This window comes from Rhipicephalus microplus, unplaced genomic scaffold (genome assembly GCF_043290135.1).
Source record: "Rhipicephalus microplus isolate Deutch F79 unplaced genomic scaffold, USDA_Rmic scaffold_13, whole genome shotgun sequence".
NCBI lineage: Eukaryota > Metazoa > Arthropoda > Arachnida > Ixodida > Ixodidae > Rhipicephalus > Rhipicephalus microplus.
The window spans coordinates 33578251-33597299 of record NW_027464586.1 but is presented as its reverse complement, the minus strand read 5'-3'; the positions used below and the strand labels follow the sequence as shown (position 1 = coordinate 33597299).

The following is a 19049-nucleotide window of genomic DNA, read 5'->3' as shown; positions in this document are numbered from 1 at the left end:
ACCTCGTCCAACCTTGGTGTTGAAACTTTGCTAAACACTTTTACGTGTACAAACATTAAGAATAGTTTAAAGCACCACCTCCAATGACATTTTCTGATTATTGACATGCTTGACGGCATATTGAATAAAATAAACTCTCTAGGCATGTGCTACATATGTTAACGGGATCTGTGGTGTGTGCTGAATTAATATTTTATTGATAACTCAAAACTCGCGATAATGTTATACAGTTAAATCTGGATATAACGAAATTGATGAAGTCTCAAAAAAATTCGTAATAAAGAGGATTTTGTTTTATGCAGGTTTGGTACAAAAATTCAAAAAATAAACACACAAATTAAACAAGAGGAGTACTGAAAGAGAGCTAACTCAACACACTTTTTTTACTGTGAAAAAACTGCGTTATTATTGCGATAGCAATTACATGGGTGCACTTGGCGAGTTTTTTACGTCACCGTCATGTTCCGTAACAAGTCAAAATTGATAAGATGCCTCCGTGCATCGTAACTTTCACGAGCGGGTAAAAGCAGGCGAGCGCTGCTGAAAGAGAGATCAAATCAGGCAGCCCATTTTTATCACCTGGAATCACCTCGCGCGTTAACACCGCATGTTAGAACTGCCATCAAATGTTCAAACAGACTAAGCCACCTGTCGTGAACGAGCATGAAACAACACGGGGAGGTCAGGGGGAATCGATCGAGTAGCATTAGAGAACTTGGATTTTAAGGGCCGTAGCGATCGCTGGCACACTTGTTCTCTCGGCGAGTATCAGCAGTCTCGGCAGTTTCAACACGAAGTGACTGTGTGAAAAGTGCACTTCTCCCTGGAGAGGCCGTATTTGCTCACACCAGCATTTTGAAGGAGTTCCGCGATATCCGATCCAAAAGAGTTGGCTACAGCCTTACTTCCTATACCATTACAGTTTCTTGCTACCGTGTTCATTGCATTGCATTTAACGTGCCGCCGTGTTGCCAGAACTAATCAACTAATCGCGAAAGCTACCAGCCTGCGAACTCGCAACACAAGACGGAAGCGCGTGACGAGACGACCTCCGAGCTACCGTCGTCACCGTGGTCTAAAGAGTTTCCCTCAACGCCTCATCTGACATATTCTCGGTGAGAACGACACGGTTGTCCAAAATTAAGAAAAGTCACAGTTTTGCCGCAATGGCAGCAAAGCAATTAATGACTGCAATAGCAGCAACTTTGAATGTGTAACGCTAAGATTGGCAGGCAGATAGAAACGCGAAACGCGCTGCTCACGCACAAATGACGCACAACAGCAATTCACAGGACGAGAGCAAACTAACAACGTTTATCGCTCGACACTTAACGCGCTGTTTAAACAAAAATGAGACACGAAACGTAATCACAGGTACAGATATGAGTCAGAACTAACAAGTGCCCCAGCTGTTACTTCGTGGTGTTTGGAAAACTCGCCCTCTTCGCAAATGATGCCTATCCAGCGAGCGAAGTAATCTTTGTGCACTCGGCAAAATGTAATCGTTCAGGTCAAAGTCGAAGGCGCTATCTTCCTCGCTGAAGGATAAGCGTGTGCGCACAAACATCTAACCTACTCCCTCCCTTCTATTCCCAGAGCAAGGTACGCGTGGAAGATAAGCGCGCCTCGCGCGTCGTGACAAGCTGGGTGCCAAGCCCGGGCGTTTTTTTTTTTTTTTGAGTTTTCATATTAGATACGTACAGTGCTCAACTCTGTTGTCTATAACAACGGAGCGTCGCGCGCGAAACAGCACGAGCGACATTCGCCGTCGCAAATACGCCTCGCCTGAGCATGTGCGATGCCAATGATGCGCCTGCCCTGCAGTTTCCACCCTTCTTTATCTCCACGGCCGCGATGACTGCTTTGGCCGTTGAAGGCGCTGTCAACATTACAAAATCTAAGTAAAACAACAAAAATAAATATTCTCACTTTGTGACATCATATCACAGCGACAAACGTTTTACATAGTCTTTCTTTCTTGTTTTTTTTGTTGTTTTATGGCGAAATCGCCCAGAGCGCTTTCGACAGCCAAAGCGGTTGTTGCATCCGTGGCGATAAACAGGGATCAGTATTGCGAGGCAGGCACATCACTGGCGTCGCGCATGCTCAGATGTGGTGTATTTGCGACTGCAGATGTCGCCCGTGCTGTTTCGCGCACGACATTTTGTCGTTATAGACAGCCGAGTTGAGCACTGTACAGTGCCGGCCACTGTTAGGGTGAACGCACGAGCACGTGGCCGCACATCGAAGCAAACCTGCGCCTGCGCCCCAGTGCCTGCAGGCGTGGCTTCACGCCGTCCGCTACAAAGCTCGCGCTCTTGGCGAGCCAACCTTGCCCTGCAGTGAAACAAATGCCATGAAACAAACTTTGCTTACAATGTGATGCAGTTCCTGCAGCCGAAACAGCTTTTAGATTTAGTGTTGGAACTTGGAGACCGCCACATTACGAACGCTAGTGAAGTGCGCTTCGTAATAGAAATACTTGAAAAAAATGCAGCTTTGTACCTTTGAATCGAAGGTAATAAATAGTTATTTTTGAGTAAGAAGCGGATGCAAATTTTACATCTCTCAAGAATACTTCACATGGCAACGTTAGCGCAGACATTTCTGTGTCAGCTTTAACGAGTCTAGCAAGTGCGATAATTTTGCGTGAATTTTTAGAAGGAGCGTGTTGAGGGTTAGTCTTTGGCCACTGTTCTATGGTCTTGATTGCAAGCGTGTGATGGAGTAAGTGGTGTCATCCGATAAAATATACAACAGTTGGACAGTTCACTTTAAAACATAAAGAGAAATATTTATAATGCAACTGTTTTGCATGCAACTCACTGAAACAGAATATTCATTTGCGCATTTTATAGCCACCAATATCTGGCCTTTTTCTCCCGTGAACAATAAAATGACACACTGGAGCTTTATAAAACAAAGAAGAGTAGATCGAAACTTTATTCAAGAATGATAATGGCCAAGAACTCTTATGGCTAAAACAACATCAGGCTATCTGACGCCAGACACACTCCTTGTTGACGTCGCTGCATGAAGGTGAGAAAAATTACGGGTCTGCTTTTATGCGACACCAAATCAACACAGATAGCGGCTTTGCGAGAAACTCGACCTTGAGCGCTTTTTCGCTTCAGTAATGACTGGCGTCTCCAGCAGCATAAATGATAGCCCTCATCTTGCCTAGCATAGAGCAGTACAGGTTGCGCGAAAGCTGCGGCCGGCTCTACGCTGCTCCCATTCTTTTTCTACAGCCGTCCACAGCGCATCCGTAGTGAGTCGAACGAGCTGCCGGTGTAACATCAACACTTTCGTGGGGCTTCGCATGTTCTTAATACTATTGAGTTCTGGAAATGTCGCACGCCACTCAAGAACTTCCACACACTGAGACTCCAGTAATGCTCCAACTTTTCTGGACTTCTCAATGGGGGAGTTGACGAACTGCAACATAAAGTTGCCACCAGGCAAAACTTGAGTGCCGACAAGTTCAAATACGTCACAAATCCAATCTCCTCACTCTCAACAAAGCCTACCGCAGACGCTAGCAAAGAAGTCCCCCTAGGCCTCCTCTACCCCGGCTCTAACAAAATCTTGCACCGAACCACAAAAACTGTCGTCCGATACTCCAAGAGCTTCACGTTGGGCAGCCAGTGTGGGGTCTTGATTTGGTGAGTGACACGCCACGCTCTTGGAGTAAGCGGACACAGCAGACACGGTTCGTACAAACCAAACAACATACACACATTTATTTAACTAATTTAGAACGACGATATCGTCCGCCGAAGCGATACACAAATCGTTATCAACACGCTGTCACGCTCGTTCGTGTTCGTTAGGCCTCACTCCCCGCCAACACCTGCCACTCACGTCCAACCACAACACCGTCCGCGCACACACTCCGCGCACACAGGCCAGATGTCCGCTGTTGCCACCCCGCCCAAGGGGCGCCACATACCCCCATCACTACCAATGGATGTCCTCACAGCCCGTCCCCCCCTTGAAGCGTAAAGCTCCCCGCTGACCATGGAGGATGGTATTTGACGAGCTGGTCGGCATGGGCCTAGCCACAAGCTTTCCCAGTCTGTGGGTGGACGAGCTTGAAAGTGTTTGCCCCAATACGTCTGCAGATGCGGTGTGAGGGTGGCCGAGAGAGGGCGTTAAGTGACGGCATCATCATCATTGGGACTTGGCCGAGAGAGGGCACTACGTGACGGCGTCATCATCATCATTGGGACTGGAGTGGTGGGGGTTGCGTGTGTGGGGAACGAGGGTTCAGGCTGGTTGGAAGGAGTGGCAAGACGTAGCGGTGTGTGGTGTGCGATTTAGGGTTAGCGCGTGACAAGTGGGGGCTCGTCCGGGATGGCTTCAGGCCCGACAACAGCAGCGAACGACATGCCTAGGCTCCAAGGTCTCGTTAAAGAGCTGTTGCTGGGCACCGACGGCTCCGCCATGGAGCGCAAACGAATCGCGGCGGTCGTGCGCGATCGAGTGATGGCGACGCCGCTGCCCATGGCTCCGCACGTGGGAGCATGGACTGGGATCGCTAACACTGGCGCTGTCCCTCGGGCCACCGACGACTCTGCGCCTCGGCTCGCCGCAGCGCACCTCCCCCGCTACTCCGGTGCTAGAGACTTGCAGTCGCCGGAGGAGTTTCTTGAACGTTTGGAAAACTTCTGCCTCGTGACGGGCGTCGCCGCCGATAAGCGACTGACACACGTGGTACCGGCTGCCCTCGAGGGTGGCGCGAAGTTGTGGTGGCGGTTCGTGCGCGGGTTCGACTCGTGGGAGCAATTCACTGCCGCTTTCCGCTCCGAGTTCTCGTCGAAGCGTCGCCTGAAGGCGGAGCTCGAACAGCGCACGCAGCACCCGGAAGAAAATTTGAAAGAGTTTATATATGCGATCGCTAATTTTTACGACCGCATTGGGGAAGAGGTCTCCGAAGCCGAGAAGGTGCAGCGCGTACTGAGGCAGATGCACCCTCAGTTGCAAGATTTGGCGGAGGGGCATGCCTACAACGACCTCGCCGAGTTGGTGAAGGCAGCCGACGGCCTAATGGAGCGGGCTTGGCGTCGCCTCCAGTACCGACCACCGCCGCTTCCGAGCAACCAAGTAGCCAGAGATCTGGCGTTCCGCCCTAGCCAGGCCCTCGACCATCACTCACTGCCGCAGTCGAACACTATGGCGACGGCGTCGTTCGCTTCGTTTGCTGCTGCCCCACCGGCACCGCCGACTTATCACTGGCCACTGCATCCAGCTGCGCTAGACCCGTCGTACTGCCGGGACCGACAGTACTCGTGCGACACAGCGCCTCCGTTCTCACCCTACGGGCCAGGACTGATGCCGCGGCAGGAGCCCGCGAGTGGAGCAATGCGTGTGCAGTGCCATCGCTGTGGTGGATTCGGCCACATATCTCGTAACTGTGCCACGGGTCGAAGAATGGGGCCACCCGTTTGCTTCCGGTGCCAGCGATCGGGTCACCTGCAAGCACAGTGCCCGGGAAACCAGTGGCGGTAGGTGCTGCCCCGGCGGGCACCTACGGCAGTGCGCACCAAGTAGCGACCACAGCCGGTGGCAAAGAGCCCCTTATGGACGTCCGTATCGGGGCGTCGACGTTCAAGGCCCTGCTAGATACAGGCTCAAGTGTAAGCTTTTTCAGACCGCACGCCGCGGCGGCGGCCCAAGCTTCTGGAGCCAAACCCAAGGCAGACGTACGCGTGCTGCGTTTGGCATCAGGCTGGTCGCAGTCAACCATGTCTCTGAAGTGCCAGATCGAGTGGGCTGCCGGTTGCCGCAGACAGCAGTTTTTGTGCGTTCCTGACCTGTGCCGTGACGTTGTCCTTGGTAGGGATTTCCTGACGGTGAGTGGCATCTCTCTGCACATGTCACTTGGTGGGTGGACTGACGGCACAGAACCACAAAGAATTGTGCCCTTTGTCAAGGCCGTTAAGGAACAGCCAGAGGCAGTGGATGATTTTGGAGACAGTCTGCGCTGCATTTTTGCTGAGGGCGATGCCAGTGTGTGTGCCAGTGTGCCGGAGGCGACTGCAGCCTGCAATGTGATCATTCCCGGCCATTCGTCGGACCTAGACCCACGTATGAAACACATTTTAGAAGAGTTTAGAGAAATCTTCACCACAACTCTGGGCTGCACAACCCTGGCAGAGCATCGCATAGACACGGGAGACAACCCACCTGTTCGATGCAAACTGCGACCAGTGAATGCCAAGAAGCAGGCCATCATGGACAACTGCATTCAATACCTGCTGGCACAGAACCTCATCCGCCCTAGCCAAAGTCAGCATGCCAGCGCTCCAGTCCTGGTTGAGAAGAAGTCTGGTGGCTACCGCATGGCTATGGATTACCGCCAGCTGAATGCACGCACTAAGGTGCCAGTCTACCCCATGCCGAGGACTGATTGGTTGCTGGCACAGCTGGGACGAGCCAGGTGGTTCTCAAGCTTTGATCTTTCACAGGGTTTTTTTCAAATCCCTGTTCAAGAGCAGGATATTCCAAAGACAGCGTTCATTTGCCATCGCGGAACCTTCGAGTTCATGAGAATGCCCTTTGGAATTGCCGGAGGTCCTGCCACGTTTCAGACCCTGATGGACCGACTACTGGAGGGAATTAATCACCAGTTTGCCATGGCGTTTCTCGATGATGTACTGGTGTATTTGGAGACCCTAGAGGATCATCTTGAGCATGTTCGGGAGGTGTTGAAGCGGATAAGTTTGGCACAGCTGACCATTAACCCAGAGAAGGTGCACGTGTGCTGTCAATACCTGAAGTTCCTTGGCCATGAAATATCGCCCGGGCAGTGTAGGCCGGACAAGAAAAAAGTGCGAGCGGTGCTGGACTATCCTCAACCAACAACACTCAAACAGCTGCAGGCCTTCCTGGGACTAGCAGGCTATTACAGAGGGTTCATACCTCAGCTTTCTATCACTGCACGTCCACTCATAGAACTCCTTGAGAAAAACCAACGTTGGCGGTGGGAGCTGCAGCAAGAGGAAGCCTTTAGAGCACTTAAGCAGTCCCTGGCCGACGATGTTGTTGTAAACTTGCCGGACCTCAACAGACCATTCGTTGTGGAAACAGGCGCCAGTGGAGTCGGCATTGCAGCGTTGCTTCTGCAGGCAGCCGAGAGTGATGCTCAACTGCGTCCAATAAGCTTCATTAGCAGGATTCTCACTGAGGCAGAGCAGCGCTATACAGTGCAAGAATGGGAGTGTCTGGCTGTGGTGTGGGCAGTGGACAAGTTCCAACCATACCTTGAGTTCACCGAGTTTGAGGTACACTGTGATCACTCTTCACTGTCCTGGATGTTCACCACAGACCAGGCCTCACCACGTGTAAAGCGTTGGGTTTTGCGGCTGCAAGGTTTCAACTGCAGAATCAAGCACACGCGGGGTCTTGCAAATGTGCCAGCCGACACCTTGAGCAGAGCTCCCCTTCAGCACCAGGAAGTTCCAAGCCCGAGTCTACATGAGACCCTGTTCCCTATGGCTGTTCCAGAGCCCAGCCCACAAATCAGCTTTGAGGCAGCTGCTGTAGCATCTGAAGTGGACGACACTACTGTCTTGAATGATGCAGGGCTCCTCGCCCAGGAACAACAGCAGGACCCCATACTGTCAAAACTACGAACTGTGATGAAGGGAGGGAAGCTTCCGCCCACTGACAGTGATCAACCTTTGATCAAAGACCTGGCGGAGACGACCGAGATGGAAGAGAGTGGGTTGCTTGTACAGCACCGAGGGAACAGGAAAGTACCTTGGCTACCAAACCATCTCTGCAACTTGGTCCTGCGACTGTCCCATGACCACCCGATTAGCGGCCACTCCGGCTTTTTTAAGACCCTCAAACGCATTTCTCAGAATTTCGTGTGGCTGGGTATGCGCTCGGACATATCCAAGTATGTGCGATGCTGCCAGGTTTGTCAGCGCACCAAAGCCCACCGGCAGAAGCCAGAAGGGCTGATGAGCAGTCAATGGGCCACTGCACCCATGGAACAGCTCAGCGTGGACATAATTGGGCCCTTGCCTATGACGCCTCGACGCCACAAGTACCTTCTCGTGGTGATTGACAAGTTCACCAAGTTCATTGAACTTTTTCCATTACGGGCAGCAAACAGCAAGAGTGTGGTGACCTGCATGATCCAGGTTTTTTGCAGACATGGCACACCTGTCTCCATTTCAAGTGATAATGGAAAGCCGTTTGTAAGCAGGTTGTGGAAGGGCCTCCTTGAGCATTGGGGCATACAAGACCGACACACTGTTCCGTACCGCCCTGCCGGGCAAATGGTGGAGCGCCACAATGGCATCATCAAGCAGTGCCTTAGGGCTTATTGTTCCAACCACAAGCACTGGGATCAGCACATCCCTGAAATTGCCCTGGCCATGCGCACGATTGAAAGCGTTGTCACGGGCTACACGCCTGCCTTCCTCTGTTATGGCCGGGAGCTGAGAACCCCATGGACACAGGCTGAGGCCAAAGACGACGCGGAGCCTCCTGCGACAGCATACCGTGCATTTGCTATTGAGGTCTCCAAGTGTCTGCAGGAGGTGCTTGACTTCTCCAGGACACACCAAAACCACATGTGGCGTGCCCAGAAGACTCGCTACGACCAGCACAGGCGGCCACTGACAATACAGGAGGGTGATCTTGTTCTGCTCGAAAGCCACTCTCTCAGCGATGCCACCAAGGGCTTCTCCTCGAAGCTTGCACCCCGGCGTTCCGGTCCCTTTCGGGCAGTGAGACGTGTAGGACAGAATGACTTTGTTCTAGTGGATCCCAAAACGGGTCGTCGCCACTGTGTGAGACACGCAGATCAGCTGACACTCTACCATGACGCTGCAGGCGATATGTAGCGGTGGCTTCACATTTTTACGGGGGAGACCTGTGAGGGTGGCCGAGAGAGGGCGTTACGTGACAGCGTCATCATCACTGGGACTTGGCCGAGAGAGGGCACTACGTGACGGCGTCATCATCATCATTGGGACTGGAGTGGTGGGGGTTGCATGTGTGGGGAACGAGGGTTCAGGCTGGTTGGAAGGAGTGGCAAGACGTAGCGGTGTGTGGTGTGCGATTTAGGGTTAGCACGTGACAGCGGAATGGACCATTTCGCCCTGGTGCCAGCTTCGATGAGATGCCTCTTGCAGCGTCCCTGACTATGTTGGTTTCTCGCAGGACAAGGTCGCCTTCCTCCAATGTCGTGGCTTGGCGTCGCTGGTCGTAGTGCTGCTTCTGGGCACGCCAAGCATGTTGCTGATGCTGCCGTGCAGCATTCATGACCTCTGCCAAATGGGACTGAAGTTCTGCTGCGAATGCGTGAGAAGATGATACCGCAGGCTCAGCGTCTTGCTTGTCTTCGGTGGGTTGCCAGAGTGTTCAGAGTTCATGGCCATAGCAGAGGAGGGCTGGGGTGTATCCAGTAGCAGCACTTACAGCGGTTCGCTTTGCAAAAGCAATCTCGGGAATGTGTTGGTCCCAGTTTTCGTGCTCATTGCAGTATGCACGAATGCACTGCTTCACGGTGCCATTGTGCCGCTCGACCATCTGTCCGGCTGGCCTGTAAGGTACCGTGTGGCGCTCCGAGATGCTCTATCGCCTAAGCAGGTTCTTCCATAATTTACTAACAAAGGGTTTCTTATTATCCTAGAAATAGCAGTAGGTACCCCGTGTCTGCAGATGAACTCTTCCACACGGCTGGCTATCTGCTGTGTTGTTGCTGCACGAAAAGGGAAGAGCTCAATGATTTTGGTAAGTTTGTCAACAATGACCAGCAAGTGCTTGTGCCCCCGAGGGCTGGTAGGTAACGGCCCCATTAAGCCGATACTAAGTTCTTCCATTGGTGCTGCAGGCCATTGGCTTGCCATAAATCCTTGGGGTTTGCAACGCTGTGCCTTCGTCCTTTGACAGACTGAGCAACTGCGGACATACTTCAATGTGTCATTGCTCATGCCCAACCACACAAACTTGTCTCTGATGCGCTGCAGTATCTTGTAGAATCCTGCATGGGCACTTGTCGGGTGGTCATGGGCCATCTGCAGGATCAAGGGGCGAAGGTGAGTAGGCAACCAGGCTACTGTACGGTCGCCGCGACATTGCACCAAAAGTCCTGATGGCTCTAGATGAGACGTGGATGCCAGGTCCTCCAGACGACAGGTTTCGGCAGTGCCTTTGTGCAGGCACTCTCCCTGGATAGTTCTGGTTATGTCACGCAAAAGAGCATCACATTGTTGTTCTTGTGCTAGTATTTTCGCACAGTTTATAACACTGAGGTCCTCAATGGTGGTTGGCAGGCAGGTTTCAAACGTGACAGAGCCTTCGTCAGTGTCCAAGTTAAGTGGCAAAAGTCTCTCAGGCAGGCTTTCAGCTGCTGTCTTGGAGTTTGGCTGAACAGGTGCCCGGCTTAGGGCATCAGCAGGAATGTTGGCCTTACCACGACGGTGCTTAATTTTGCACTGAAACCCTTGAAGGCGTAGCACCCAGCGCCACACACGAGGAGATGCCTGCTCAGTGTGAACATCCAAGCCAATGACGCATGATCACAGTGCACTTCGAATTCTGTGAATTCCAAATAAGATCGGAATTTCTCTACAGCCCATACGACGACCAAACACTCCCACTCCAGGACTGTGTAATTATGATCCGCATCCGACAAGCCTCTGCTGATGAATGAAATTGGCTTCAAAATGTTATCCCGACGTTGCAGCAGCACTGCGGCGATACCAACACTGCTGGCATCTGTTTCAACTACAAATGGTGCATTGAGGTCTGGCAAGCTCAGAACTGCATCTGTTGCCAGCCTTGCTTGGAGAGTCGCAAATGACTGTTCTTCAATGCTCGTCCACTGCCATTTCTGTTGCGTCTTGAGCAAGTTGGTTAAGGGCTTAGCAGTGAGGGAAAATTGTGGAATAAAGTTCCTGTAATATCCAGCTAAGCCCAGAAATGCCTGCAGTTGCTTCATGTTGGATGGCCGTGGGTACTCTGCCACTGCACGCACCTTCTCTGGGTCTGGTCGGCACTCTCCTGGAGATACAACGTGACCAAGGAAGGTGAAGGATTGAGTGCATTGTTGTACTTTGGTTGGATTAATTGTAAGCTCTGCATTCTTGATGCATTCGAGGACTTCACGGACGTGTACCAGGTGTTGTTCTATTGTAGGAGAGTACACCAAAACATCATCAAGGAACGCCATGGCAAATTTGTGGTTTACACCCTCAAGAACCCTGTCCATTAAAGCTTGGAATGTTGCTGGGCCTCCAGCCACACCAAATGGCATCCTTGTGAATTCGAAGGTGCCCCTATGACATATGAATGCAGTCTTCTCAACATCTTGTTCCCGCAGTGGAATTTGGAAGAACCCTTGGGAGAGGTCAAACCTTGTAAACCATTGTGCATTACGTAGCTGAGCCAGGAGCCAATCAGTGCGAGGCATTGGGTACACTGGTACCCTTGTGCAGGAGTTCAAGCGTCCGTAGTCGACAGCCACCCGGTAGCCTCCGGATTTCTTTCCCACCAGGATTGGTGCACTTGTCCAGCTGCTTATGCTCCGCCTGATTAGGCCTGCTTCTAGCATCTCGTCCAAGCAAGCATCCATGATGCATTGTTTTTTTGGATTGACTGGGCGCAGTTTCGTGCGCACTGGCGTGCTGTCACCTGTGTCGATAGAGTGCTCAATGAGTGTTGTACAACCAGGCAACTTTGTGAAGAGTGCCTCATATTCTCCCAGCAGGCCCCTGAACTCACGCATCACTTCTGCTTGCTGTCCTAAGCCACTAATGGTGTTGCATGCCACAACGTCTGGCTGTTGCTCAAACAAGTTTCCAAGGCAATTGGCATCATCAACTGGATCTGGGGCAACCTTCCTGTCTGGTTTGGCAAATGGAACAACAAGCTGTGGCTCCATACCTATAGTGCACCCGCCCAAAGCTATGTGCAAGGACATGCCACTGGCTGTAAAGAAGTCCCTTCCGAGCACAACATCCCGGCACAGGTCAGGCAGGCAAATAAATTTTTGAACCCGGAAGCCACCATCCCACTCTATTTCGGATTTTGTAACCTCGGAGCTCTGGGACCAACCTGATGCCAAGCGGAGTGTTCGAGTTTCGCGTTTCCTTTTTCCCCTCGAAGAGCATGCCTCACTGGTGGCTAGTGGACCAAGGAGACTCACGCTGGACCCAGTGTCGAGCAATGCACGGAACGTTGTACTGCCGATTCGAACATCCAAGAACGGCTCCTTCCCTCCTCCGGCTGCAGATGCAACTTGCATAATAAAATTGCAGTAGGAACCCGCCGAACCGGCGCCTACTGGCGCCCGTTTCCCGAGCACTGAGCCTGGAAGTGCCCTGGACGGCCGCACTAGAAGCAAACGGCGTTGCCTTGGCGCGGTTTACTCGCACAGTTACGTGCAATGTGGCCGAGGACGCCACATCGTCGGCAAACAACTTGGCTCGGGGCCCGCTGAGGTCGACGCCCTGCTGGTGGTCGGTACGTTGGTGCGCCGACAGATTGGGCCTGAATTATGGGCCACTGGTCCCGGTGGTATGAGGGTTGCACTGCTCCAGGGTGGAGGGGCCACGCGCACCCAGGTGTCCAACCGGCATTCAGCGCGGAAACGACTGCTACGGAGTGCTGGGGCACTGCCATTGCGTCAGGCATGCCATGCGCCGAATATGCCAAGTCGCGCGCGACCTGATTTGTTTTGGGTGGAGGAGGCCGATATTGTAGCCGGCGTCGCACTCGCTCCATCAGGCCATCGGCCACATCCGCCAGGGCCTTCAAGCTTGAGAAGGTGGACCCCGCTACCAAGTCTTGCAGCTGAGGGTGCATTTGGCGCAGCACTCTGTCGACCTTGACGTCGTCGGCAACCTCCTCGGTCGTAGAACTCGAAAATAACATAAATAAATTCTTTCAAGTTCTCCTCCGGGTGCTGAGTGGGTGCCTCTAACTCTTCCTTCAGGCGCTTCTTTTCGTCGGCCGACGCGAATTCCCGTCAAAAAGCGGTGACAAAGGCATCCCACGTAGCGAAGGGACCCGCGAAACGATGCCACAATTTCGGGCTGCCGTCATGCGCCGCGGTAACGATGCGGCGAACTCGGTTTTCCAGAGCTATGCCGTTAATCAGGCAAAAATTGTCCGCTTTGCTGAGGAATTCCTCCGGGTGTTGCACATCCTGGAAGCCCGCGAACCTAGGCAACGTGGTCGCAATAAGCGCTATCACCGTCGCCGACATTTGTGTAGCCGGCGGTCCAACAAAGGCCAGTCGGCGCTCGTTGCCTCCGGGAACCACGGGAGCGGCCATTGATGCCTGCCGCAGCTCAGATGCTATGCGCTCGCGTTCGATAGCCGATCCATTTGTCTGACGCAGCATAAACTGTACGAATTCATCGGGAATTTCAGTCGGGCCAATCCCGGACGAGCCCTCACTTGTCATGCTCGTTCGTGTTCGTTAGGCCTCACACACCCACCACTCACGTCTAACCACAACACCGTCCCCGCACACAGGCCGGATGTACACTGTTGCCACCACGCCCAGGGGGCGCCACATACCCCCATCACTACCAATGGATGTCCTTACAACGCTAAGCCATCATTACACAAAATTACCATACACTCAAACTACATAACACAAGAGCACACAAAAGGCAACGTTCCTAACGCTTCACTCGCCACGCGGGTCCACCGCAGGCGGCCCGCGGTGCCGTCCACGGCAGACCCACCGCGAGAGACAACCGTTCGCGGCAACCGCCACGCGCAGAAGAGACCCCTCAACTCTCGCCGACCACCAAGGCTTGTCTCCCGCCAGAGGTCACCACCAGTGCTACCACTCTACCAATAAAGGTACTCAACCCGAACACAACACTATCTATCGCCGGCGGTTGTCACACTTGAAATACGGCTTCTGTGCGAAACATGTGCGCCACGCAGCGCAAACAACTTTACAGAGGTGTCAGCACCCCTACAATGCGAACTACAGTTGACTAATGTGGCCTCTATTTCTCGCAAATATTGGTGCAACAGAAAAAAATCTTAAAGCTGGTCAGGTATTTTGGCCCAGCGTGGTGCAATTTCACTAAATTTCATAGCTTTGCGCAGCTCGGCGCAAAAATGTGCGTACTTTACGCGGGTTTTCCATACTTTGCTTATTTCCTTTTGGAACATCGAACCAATGCAAGTCTTTTTTTCACAGGGAGAATAATGTTACTTGCACACAAGGCACAAAGACACTGGAACAAAGACACTATTCCAACAGCCCACTGGAATAAACGATTTTCTGGGACAGCGCGTTCTCTCACTAGTTGTTGTTTGGACAGCCACCTTGCCAGTCTTGTGTGCATCTTCCCGCAGGCTCAGTTAGTTCTAGTTGAAAACCTTTTGTAGCATGTGATAATATACAACATGATAGCGTACCACGAGTGACAATGATGTTCAAGTTTGAAAAGTTATCGGTGATCTTACAAAAAGGACATTTCACAACGGCTTAGACCTGATCTTTGACTGGTACAATAATTTTTGGAACACAAGATTCAAAATTCCGGTTAATTAGAAGTGACGCTGTGGTCGCGTCAAAGCTATGTGTATTCCAATGGGCGAAAACGCCCGGTAATTCGAACGCGCAAGCTATTGCGATGGTTAATTCGAACATACCGCGCTCCGAAAGTACTCTCAGCACGACGCCCTATCCTGCGGCGGAACCTCTGACACCTCAATGCTGCGCGCAAAGGACGAAAAGAAGAAAAGAAAAGGCTGCAACGGAATTGTCGCTCTCTCTCTCAAATGCCGATCTGGGACATGCCTGTGCCACGCTTCTTCCTTTTCAGTCCCTGCCACATAGAGACTCTTGTCCTTTCAATGCTGCGCGCAAAAAGAGCAAAAAAAAAAAAGATACTGAAGAAGCTGCTGCAGAGTTTTTGTTCTCTCCGTGTGTAGGCGCCCCTCCTTTCTCATCACGTGCTGGCTACGCTGCGGCTGCGTAGCGGAGACGCGGTCGTTGTTGTCGTCATCTTTAGAGAGTGGCGGTGCTGGACATTGCCGCACGCAACTTCTCTTGCCAAGAGAATGCTGAACCCGAAATAGAAATGCTTTGCAAGTTCTGTGCGAAATTGATTGACTCGCTGCAAGGCAAACGTGTGCAGGCGCGCATCACCGATTACTTCAATTAATAAAGGATGTCCTGCAATTTGTGAATAAATGTAAGTCTTCTGAATCTTCCCCCTCGTGTGTTAGCTCAGTGCACATGCGCCACTGCATGGGGAGCCCTCCGTTAATTTAACTCTCATTAATTCGAACAAATTTTCGGGCCCCTTCGAGTTCGTTAGAATTATCAAGATTCGACTGTACATAGGATTAGTGTCGAAATGAAAAGAAACATCCCCACAGTGCAGCTGATTGTGTCAAGTATTTATCAAGGTAAGGGTGCAATTTTTATTTTTTTTTTTTTTTTGAGATTCAAAGTTGGGGAGGGGGAGGCTCGACCTATAATCCAGTTTTAACAGTAGCTGAGAGTGCAAAAATTGTCTATTTTTTCAGACCTTTTCAGCCTTGTCTTCGTGCGGTGCTACACAAGTAAACATAAGCTATCACAAACTAGCTTAACGTTCAATGTTACTGAACAAGTACCGTATTTACTCGCATAATCGGCGCACTCGCATAATAGGCGCACCCCTAGTTTGGTCGCGGAAAATTCGATTTTTTTTTTAATTCCGCGCATAATAGGCGCACCCCGAACTTGGCCGTGATCAGAAACGATTCTACCCCCCAGCGGTACAGTTGGAACGCGGTCCCCGTACCCTGAAGAAAAAAAGAAGGCAAATCGACGAGCAAATAAAAAAAATTCGAAGTGCAACCTAACCAACGTGTTTGTCGAAATAAAACTTGAAAAAAAAAAAAAAGCATCCATGAGCGAAAAAAAAAAAAAAACGGCTGTTCCATCAATTACTGATACCCCCCAAATCGCCGCGCTTTTTGGAGGTCACGTGTACAACGCCGGGGGCTCGATCGCCATCACCACCATCAGAGAAAAAGAAAGAAACGCCATTTTGCAAGCGGTGTGCGTATGTTGTGGTCGTGTATTGAACTTTGGTTCCACTATGGGGAAGTACGCGAGCTACACGGCTGGGTTTAAACTGAAGGCAGTGCAGTACACACTGGAGCACGGCAACCGGGCTGCAAGCAGGCATTTCGGCGTTGGAGAAACCAGTATTCGGTACTGGAGGGACCAAGAAAAAAAACTTAAGGCGACGAAGAAGACACGACGGGCTTTCCGCGGTGCCAAGACCGGCAGGTATCCGAACGTCGAAGAGCAACTGGTCCGGCATATACGGGAGCTACGACAACAAGACGGCTGTGCTATGTCGTTGGATATTGTGCAGACTGAGGCGCGCAGAATAGCCCGAGCACAGGGCATCGAAGCAAAAGAGTTCAAAGCCAGCTCCGGATGGACAACTCGTTTCATGCGGCGCCATGGCCTCGCACTGCGAAGGCGGACCACCTTGTGCCAGCGCTTGCCCGCAGCATATGAGGACAAAGTGGTGGACTTCCACAGTTTTGTTATAAAGCTCCGACAGCAGAAAGACTTCATTTTGTCCCAGATCGGCAACGCCGATCAGACCCCCCTTTGCTTTGATATGCCGTGGAACACGACAGTGGTGGAGAAAGGTGCACGGAGTGTCATCGTCAGAACGTCTGGCCCTGATAAACAACGATGCACCGTAATGCTGGCGGTGACAGCGGATGGGCGTAAGCTACCGCCTTACGTTATTTTTAAACGTAAGACGCTTCCAAAGGCAAAATTCCCTCAAGGCATCTACGTCAGAGTCCAGGAAAAAGGCTGGATGAGCGCGGAACTCATGGTGGATTGGGTGAAAACAGTCTGGGGTCGGCGGCCGGGTGGTCTGTTGTTGCCGTCCATGCTTGTCCTGGACAGTTTTCGTGGGCACCTAGTAGACCGCGTACGAGATGAGCTAAAGGAGCTGCGCACAGATCTGGCAGTGATTCCGGGCGGCTTCACATCGATACTGCAGCCTTTGGACGTGTCCTTGAATAAACCTTTCAAGGACAATATTCGAAGGCTGTACACCACCTGGATGGCTGGAGGACAACATCAGCTGACTCCAGGTGGTAAGATTAAGAGGCCGCCTGTGGAAATGCTGTGCGCTTGGATCGTGGAAGCGTGGCAGGCAATCTCCGACGAAGTCGTCAGGAAAAGCTTCAAGAAGACGGGTATCTCGAACGCACTGGATGCGAGTGAGGATGACATGTTGTGGGGTGCGGATGATTCGGACACCGAAAACGAATCCCCGCTCGGCGAGGATGAATGTGTGATCTCCGACTCGGACTCCGAATAGAGAAAAGGAGGAACAGCTACGACTTTTGTGTAAATAAATTTTATGTGTGTGTGCGCAGTTGACGGCTCTCGCTTGTTCATTAAAAGTTACGTAGGTATGTTTGTTCTATGCTGAATTAATTGGTAAACGATAGATAAAGTCGCCTTTTACTTGACAAGTATGCAGATTTAAAGCGCGAGAACCGAGTTGAAAAAATTTTCGAAAATTTTACCCCGCGTAATTGGCGCACTTCTAACTTCGAGCCGGATTTTCTGAAAAAAAAAAAGTGCATCATTATGCGAGTAAATACGGTAGTTCTGTTTTTCTTTCATGTGGCCTCCCTACAGCGATGCTTTTTTGGCACACTGGCACACAACATTGTTAAAATTTTAGAAAAATGCTTACAGCGATGTAGCAGAGCCAGTCTTCCTCTGGTGAAGCCTGCAGTCGTCCTGACCACACGCACAGGTCACACGATGGATGCTGCACAGAGGAACCACCTTCATTGTCATCTGGCTGGCCACAATACAGCAAAACCCGCTGGTTCTAACATTCAGAGATGTTTGGATTGCTGAAAGCAATTGGAGATGTTGGCTTGTCAGATTGAGAAACTAGTAGCTTAAAGGGTGACTTCTGCCAAAAACAGCCAATCACAACTTTGCTGCAAACCTGAAAAAACGACAGTTTTTTGGAACCGCAAGGATAGAATGATGATTGAAGCACCCCCGAGGAGAACATGTACAGCAGTCCTACTTGTTGCTTCCATTCACCGATGTTACACTGCTCTTATCGCCGTGACACAAACTCATATAAGAGAGCTTAACACAAACTTAGCCTTAGCTTGAAATACGAGCATGTTAACAAAAACAGGTACAATAATAGACAAGGACAAGCACTTGTCCTTGTCTACTCAAGTCCCTGTTTTTGTTAACACATTTGTATTTCAAGTACCATGAATAACCGACTCGCTTAATTCGCCCTTTTAGCATTCACGCTCTAGACATAAACTTGAGTGGCCTGTATAAGTGATAGCCTCTGGCTTTAAACGAATGGACCACGTGAGTGCAGAACACAAATCCTAAATGTTTCTGTCTCATCGGGGGAATAAACCTTTTGGCAATGATGCAATTGCACATGTGTTGGCTTCGGAACTCAACCCCAATGCACCAGTGAGGTACTGGCCAAACACATAGTACTGCTGGCATGCGATTATAATGATTATAATCAATTATATGTGCTTTTGCACATAGTATATCATTTACAGGTACAGTGAAACCTCGTTAAACCATAGTTGTTAGGAGCTCGGGAAAAGTAAGTACTAAACGGTAGTACTGCTTAACCGAAATTGCGCCAGGTCGCCCACTTACCTGTGAAAAAAAGAAACCTCGAGGGAGTGCGATGAAAAAACAAAAAAACGTGCAGCAATTTATTAACTTCGCGTGACAAAGTCTGTAATCTTCATTTGACGATGCAGCGACCTAGCAGCAATGATTGCAGCCTCAAACTCACTTATGCTGCGAGCCAGCTTTCCCTCCAGCCCCCTCTTTTCGGCAAACATGCGCATGACGCTGATGCAATGTGCAGCTTCAGCCACTGTCGGACCTGGGTCACCCGTGTTGTCGCTTTTTATGTTGTCCTCATCGCTATCATTTGGCAACACTTCGAACAGAGGCAACAATAGCTTTGTCGAACATGTCAGGAGATGTCTGCACATCGCTGTCTGCG

At 51.1% G+C, this 19049-nt stretch overlaps 1 protein-coding gene across 7 annotated transcripts in view; it reads right to left on the bottom strand.

Moving 5' to 3' along the window:
- The window catches only part of LOC119163012 (uncharacterized), a 434320-nt gene that overhangs the window by 240820 nt on the left and 174451 nt on the right, over window positions 1–19049 (bottom strand). For all 7 annotated transcript variants that reach the window (XM_075882725.1, XM_075882727.1, XM_037414895.2 and 4 more), the window contains one exon: window positions 17730–17807. In XM_075882725.1, coding sequence (XP_075738840.1) covers window positions 17730–17807 — 78 coding nt within the window. The remainder of the gene's footprint in view (window positions 1–17729; window positions 17808–19049) is intronic.